The 7,398-nt window shown below is 49.0% G+C and overlaps 1 protein-coding gene across 1 annotated transcript in view; it reads left to right on the forward strand.

Annotated features, from left to right (window-relative positions):
• Positions 1-417: 417 nt before the first annotated feature.
• The window catches only part of SEC14L5 (SEC14 like lipid binding 5), a 63,414-nt gene continuing 56,433 nt past the window's right edge, over positions 418-7,398 (forward strand). Inside the window, exons 1-2 of the mRNA XM_023225795.1 lie at positions 418-649; positions 1,353-1,460. Of these exons, the coding sequence (XP_023081563.1) occupies positions 1,398-1,460 (63 nt within the window). The 5' untranslated portion in view covers positions 418-649; positions 1,353-1,397. The remainder of the gene's footprint in view (positions 650-1,352; positions 1,461-7,398) is intronic.

The following is a 7,398-nucleotide window of genomic DNA, read 5'->3' on the forward strand; positions in this document are numbered from 1 at the left end:
GCGAGGTCAATTTGAGCAAGAAAAGACGTAAACTGTGCTCATTTACAAATGTAAATAGTACTAAGAGGGCGAGTCGGCCCGGATGCAGGGTCCGCTTGGGGGCAGAGCTAGATTAGAGTGGGGTCTTCCTACGGCCGGATCATTCCCGAGGCTGAGGCCCTTGGGGGCGGGGACTTCCTGAGGTGTGACCAATCTGGAGAAATGACTGAGCTGGGGGCGTGGTCAGGCAAGATACATGTAAAATAAGGGGCGGGGCTACAACCGGGAGGGGGGAGTTAGTCTGGGGCGGGGCCAGAGTGGGGCGGGACCAGTTAGGGGGCAGGGCCAACCTAGGCGGGGCCATGGCCAGGGACGTGGGCGGGGCCAGGCTAGGGGCGGGGCCAGGCCAGGATCTCCGCTGTCCCGGGTCCTGGAGAGCTCTCCGCTCGGCAGGTCTTTCTCCCGCCCCTCCGGCCTTCCACGGCTGTCCTGGCCGCAGGGTGTTCAAGGCGGGACGCCCCAGGCTAGGGAGCCGCGATCGGGCCCTGCCTCAGGCGCTGCGCTCCGGGCCAGGCGGCCGCGGGAGCCCGTAAGCGCTCAGCTCCCGAGCCGGGAGGGCTTCCAGGGCACTTGCCTTAGGCTGCGTTCCCGAAGGCTCCCGAGGGCAAGGGTGAGCAAAGCTGCGGGGACCTGTGTGTGCATGCATGTGTGAGTGCCTCTACATGTGTGTACGTGTGTGTGCGTGTGCGCCCGTGTGTGTGTGCACATCTGTGCACACCAGGGGAATTGTGTGTGTGGAGCTGGGCAGGTGCGTGTTTCAGGGAGCTGGATGTGTGTGCAAAGTTGGAGGCGTGTGCAAAAGCAGTCCCGTGTGGGAGGGAAACCTGCGTGTGTGCATGTGTGTGGCAGAGACAGTGCCTGTGAAATGTGGTGAAGGCTGTGTGTGTATGTCAGGGTGTCTGGGAGGAAAATGGGAGGGCAGGTGCAAGGAGACTTGGGGGTGGGCGACTGTGGCAAGCTGCGGGGTGCATGCGTGAAGAGAACCGTGGGAGTGTAAGAATTGCAAATGTATGTGTGTCTGTGTGGGTGGCAGTGAGGCTTTTGGGGGCCCTCAGTGTGAAGAGGTGGGGGTAGAGGAATGTTTGGGGGTGCTGACTGCTCTTGGAAGGCTAAGCGTGGTCTGGGACCATGGCTGATGATAGGAAAGCTGTTGGGGCTTGGCCTGGAGTAATTTGGGGGTCATATCAGCCTTCTAACTTTGAAGGCTGGGGAGCTGTGTGGGTGGGGCCAGGGGCTGCCCCTTACACTTGGTGGGTGGTGTCCCTCCTTCCCAAGGTGGGAACTGCAACCTCACCAATTACCCCTCGCCCCAGGCTCCTTGCACACCTGGTGACTTCTGTTGGTGCTCCAGCGTGAACATGGTGCAGAGATACCAGTCTCCTGTCCGAGTCTACAAGTACCCGTTTGAGCTGGTCATGGCGGTGAGTGACTCCTGATTCTTGGGCCCCCCGTGTGACAGTTGGAGGGACTTGAGATCAGCTATGTCGGGAGGAAGATGGAACTCCTTAGACTCCCAGATCAGAAGGAATTAGTGAGCTACTCAGCTGACCCAGTGGGTTTAACTTATAACCAGTGACCTCTCTGTCTGACCATCCTATCCTCGGCCCAGTGACCGAAACACAAAGTCTTTCTTCCTTCTCCTTGTTGAAGCTCACCTGCTCCCTTACTTTAGATTCTCCTGATAGAAAACAAAGGTATCATGGGCCTAGCCACTGCCATCGTTTCGTATAATGGCATATCACAGTGATAAATGGAATGGTGGTGATAATGACAGCAGCTGTTCATTGAATGTTTACAGCACTGTCTTAACAGATGATGTTTCTTCTAATTCCCAATAGCTGTTATTATTCCCATTTAACCTCCATGAAACTGCATCTTTGACAGGTGAAGAGATGACACCAAGTTCTGTATCTAGGAAGAGGTGGAATCAGGGCTCAGATCCCCATAGCGGAGACTCTAGAACCTCACATTTAACCACAGAGACCTCCTGCTCACAGACCCCCTTCCGTCCCCTTCAAGGAAGCTGATACAGGGAGAAGAGAGAGAATGAGTGGGTAGGTTTGCTTTGTGATGTACTCTGTATTATGCAGCAAGTCAGTTGGAGGCCTAGAATTGGCTGCCAGATCCTTGCGCCCCTGGATCACGGGTCTTTGCATCCTGGGGGCAGAAGCTGGAGGTAGGTGGATGTGGAATTCCTTCTTGGCTCCATCCCTCTGCCTCTCAGCACTTCACTTCCCTACTCAGTAACACAGGGACAATGCTATGAGGTTGCCAGAAGGAGTAAATGAGATAATTCTTGGTGCTCCTGGCTGTGTGACAGGCACACAGAAGGAGCTCATGAAATATGCTGTGTCTGTTATTACACCGAAGTCTTATAAATTAATGTATTGAAAGTGTAAGAAACATTAGCATCTACCCCCATCTGTCCCACCCCAGCACTGACTACTTAACCCCAGCCTTCTATCCAGGGACTTTCACATCTCTTGGTGGCTGTGTGTGTCTGTGTGTCCAATCTTGTCTTATTCTATGGATCTACATGCATATAAGTTTATTGTCACACAGAGGATTTAAAAGCATCATTGAAATCATCCACATACATTGTGCTGTTACAGGCACATGGTTTTAGGACAGTGAAGAGGCAGGAACTGGCTTAGGGTCATATTCTAGCTCCCCGATTGGCTAGCTGAGTGACTGTGGGGCAAGTTGCTTCACCTCCATGATCCCCCACCCCCCATCACCAAAATGGGAATCTCCTGGGTTCCAAATCCTGGTATCATGCTGCAGGTTGAATCAATGTGTATAAAGCTCCCAGTACAGGGCTGGCGCAGATCAAATGCTCACTGAGATCCAGCTATGATCCTTCCTGTTTTTGCCTGTGGCTGTGTGACTTTGCTTCTGTGTAATGGAAGTGGAGCACCAGGGGATGGTGAAGAGATCCAGGGATGTGAATTCAGATGCTTTAGGGTTCCGCTGTGCTCTGCCATGCTCTGGTAACATGTCTTTGGAAAGTTGCTGAACTTAGGCCGGGCGCCATGGCTCACGCCTGTAATCCCAGCACTTTGGGAAGCCGTGGCAGGTGGATTACAAGGTCAGGAGATCGATACCATCCTGTCCAACACGGTGAAAACTCAACTCTACTAAAAATCCAAAAAAAAATTAGCCGAGTGTGGTGGCGGGCACCTGTAGTCCCAGCTACTCGGGAGGCTGAGGCAGAAGAATGGTGTGAACCCAGGAGGCGGAGGTTGCAGAGAGCCGAGATTGCTCCGTGGCACTCCAGCATGGGTGACAGAGCAAGACTCTGTCTCAGCAACAACAACAACAACAAAAGTTGCTGAACTTTTCTGAGCCCATTTTCTTGTATTTTTTCGAGACTGAGTCTCACTCTCTTGCCCAGACTGGAGTGCAGTGGCGCTATCTTGGCTCACTGCAACCTCCACCTCCCAGGTTCAAGCCATTCTCATGCCTCAGCCTCCTGATTAGCTGACATTACAGATGCCCACCACCACGCCCGGCTAATTTTTGTATTTTTAGTAGAGACGGGGTTTCATCATGTTGGCCAGGCTTGTTTCGAACTCCTGACCTCAAGTGATCCACCTGCCTTGGCCTCCCAAAGTGCTGGGATTAAAGGTGTGACCCACTGCACCTGGCCCCCATTCATATAGCCTTAAGTGCTACATTCATGGGCATGGCTTCTTTTCTTTTTCTTTTTTTTTATTATACTTTAAGTTCTAGGGTACATGTGCACAAAGCGCAGGTTTGTTACGTATGTATACATGTGCCGTGTTGGTGTGCTGCGCCTGTTACCTCATCATTTACATTAGATATATCTCCTAATGCTATCCCTCCCCACTTCCTCCACTGCACGACAGGCCCCAGTGTGTGATATTCGCCACCCTGTGTCCAAGTGATCTCATTGTTCAATTCCCACCTATGAGTGAGAACACGTGGTGTTTGGTTTTCTGACCTTGCGATAGTTTGCTCAGAATGAGGGTTTCTGGCTTCACCCATGTCCCTACAAAGGACATGAACTCATCCTTTTTATGGCTGCATAGTATTCCATGGTGTATATGTGCCACATTTTTTTAAATCCAGTCTGTCATTGATGGACATTTGGGTTGGTTCCAAGTCTTTGCTACTGTGAATAGTGCCACAATAAACATATGTGTGCGTGTGTCTTTATAGCAGCATGATTGGGTATAGGACATGGCTTATTTTCAAGTATTTTCAAGTGCAATGATTGTAAATACTTTTGAGAGCCCTAAACATGACAAATTAAGTTGGCATTTATTAAGCAAATGCAGTCGATGGTTTTCCATCCTATGGTTAATGTGTCTCAGCTTCGTGGCAGAGAACCACAGGTCCCCGGACTGTCAGACAAGGGTGGGGACAGTTTCTCTTTTCTTATGAATGAATGAACAAAAGCTTGGGTCTTAGAACATGTGAGCTGCCAGAGCCTTAAACTAAGAGTGATTATTTATGTTTATCGACCACTTATTGTCAGTTGGTACGACTGGACCCTGTGCGAGGCAAACAGACACACACACACACAATCACTTTTCATCTACATGACAACCTTATGAGGCGCATATATTCATCCCCATTTCACAAACAAAGAAAATGGGGGCTGGGCACTTATTCGTAGAGTAAGACAGGACTGGACACACCAACCTGCACTCGAGCCTGGGCAACAGAGCAAGACTCTGTCTCAAAAAAAAAAAAAAAAAAGAAAACAAAACAACAGAAAAACTATATGAATAGCACTAGTAATGTATTTGCATTGCCTTTTTTGGGTATATTAAACATATTTTGTAAGCTTCATGTTCCACGAATGAAGGCAGAGCTCCATTTACTCCCTTCACTATTGAGTTTCTAGGTACTGACACCTGTGGGTAGAGTGAAAAAAAGGCTTTCAAATCTTTATTATCTGGGGCAGGGTAAGGTGGCTCATGCCTGTAATCCCAACACTTTGGGGGGTCAAGAAGGGCAGACCACCTGAGGTCAGGAGTTCGAGACCAGCTTGGCCAACGTGGTGAAACCTCATCTCTACTAAAAACACAAAAATTAGCTGGGCATGGTGGCCAGCACCTGTAGTCCCAGCTATATGGGAGGCTGAGACAGGAGAATCGCTTAAACCGAGGAGGTGGAGGTTACAGGGAGCCGAGATCGTTCCACTGCACTCCAGCCTGGCGGAAGAGTGAAACTCCGTCTCAAAAAAAAAAAAAAAAAAACTTATCTGTACCTGCCTTAATTTAAGTCATTTGTATTTTTCAAAGGGACTGCCACAACCGTGTCATTCTATCTTCCATACAGTCCTTTTCTGTGAAATGTTCCCAAGCCACAGCAACACTGCCAACAAAGCCACTTTGCCGACTGTTTACAAAACATTATTGTCCCCAAAATAGCTGCATAACTCAACATAACTTGCACACTGTGGAGGCACAAAAGGGGTTTTCTATACTTAATGTTTGTCTTTGTTTCTCTGTTAAACACTTGCCCTCAGTTTGGGTCAGATGCCGGGGAAGTTTCAGATGAACTCAGCTGTTTTCACTGCATCCGAGTGACCAGAAAAGCTGGCCTTTCAGTTTTTCTGTTTAACAAAACTGACTTCAGAATCAAAATGCCCCTGGCTTCTTCAAAAGTCCACTGACAATGACACAAATGACTGAAACTGGGCTTGAGTAATTGATTACGAAATTGTGCTTTGAGGTAACCTTTCTAGACCTGGCTACAAAAATATTTTTAAAGTAATACTCTCACTTCAAAAATCTGTCTAGTCAAATACATGGAGATTTCTCTCCAAATCCCTTCCCACGAATTTTGCTTCTAAAGGGAAGGATTCTAGGGGATCTTTCCTTCCCCCAAATTTTTTTTTTTAAGACGGAGTCTCACTCACTCTGTCACCCAGGTTGGAGTTCAGTGGCATGATCTTGGCTGACTGCAACCTCTGCCTTCTGGTTTCAAGCGATTCTCTTGCCTCAGCCTCCTGAGTAGCTGGGATTACAGGCATGCACTACCCCAGTCGACTAATTTTTGTATTTTTAGTAGAGACGGGGTTTCACCATGTTGGCCAGGCTGGTCTTGAACTCCTGACCTCAAGTAATTCATCCACCTTGGCCTCCCAAAGTGCTGGGGTTACAGGCGTGAGCCACCGTGCCCAGCCTTTTACTCCCTTTTTTCTTTCTTTTTGAGACAGGGTCTTGCCCTGTTGCCCATGTTGGAGTGCAGTGATGCAATCATGGCTCACTGCAGGCTTGAACTCCTGGGCTCAAGCCATCCTCCTGCCTTAGCCTCCAGAGTACAGCCTTAGCTGGGAGTACAACATGCGCCAGCACGCCCAGCTAGGTTTTAGATTCTAATATATAAAAATTTATATATACATTTATAGAAATGAGGTCTCACTATATTGCCCAGCCTGGTCTTGAACTCCTGGCCTCAAGTGATCCTCCCACCTTGGCCTCCCAAAATACTGGGATTACAGGCATGAGCCACTGCGCCCAGCCTTCCTTTCTTTCTTGATAGCATTCTGTATCATTGGGTTCAAAACAATGAGCTTTCATTATCTTGGTAAACAGAGAAAAACAATTAAGACAATGGAGGCAGCTGGAGTATCCAGTGTTGGAGAGGGTCCGTCAGTCCTTTGAATGCCCAGGTCCCAGAAGGTGTGTGGGGTGGTGGTGTCTTTGTGGAGGTCCTTGCACAGAGGACACAAAGGCTTAGGGTGTGGGGTCAGGTAGCCTGAGTCCTGAAGACCATGCTCTGCTCAGCCCATTGTGTGTTGAGTCTAGGTTATTTGTCTCTTTTCCCAAGTGTGTGGTAAAGAACCAGGGTCGGGCGTGGTGGCTCATGCCTCTAATCCCAGCACTTTGGGAGGCCGAGGCAGGCGTATCATGAGGTCTGGAAATCAAGACCATCCTGGCCAACATGGAGAAACCTCGTCTCTACTAAAAATACAAAATTACCCAGGTGTGGTGGCACATGCCTGTAATCCCAGCTAGTCTGGAGGCTGAGGCAGGAGAATTGCTTGAACGTGCGAGACAGGTTGCAGTGAGCTGAGATCATGCCATTGTACTCCAGCCTGGGTGACAGAGTGAGACTCCATCTCAAAAATAAATAAATAAATAAATAAATAAATAAATAAATAAATAAATAAATAAATAGCGAACCAGACCCACAGGCGCTATCTCTGCTCCAGGCGTCAGCACATTCCCCAATTCTTCTTCTTCACTCCTGACCTCAGGTGATCCGCCCACTTCGGCCTCCCAAAGTGCTGGGATTACAGGCGTGAGCCACTATGCCCAGCATCTTCTTCTTTTTTCTATCGTGTTTTTTTTTTTTTGAGATGGAGTCTCGCTCTGTTGC

Source organism: Piliocolobus tephrosceles, chromosome 17 (assembly GCF_002776525.5).
Source record: "Piliocolobus tephrosceles isolate RC106 chromosome 17, ASM277652v3, whole genome shotgun sequence".
NCBI lineage: Eukaryota > Metazoa > Chordata > Mammalia > Primates > Cercopithecidae > Piliocolobus > Piliocolobus tephrosceles.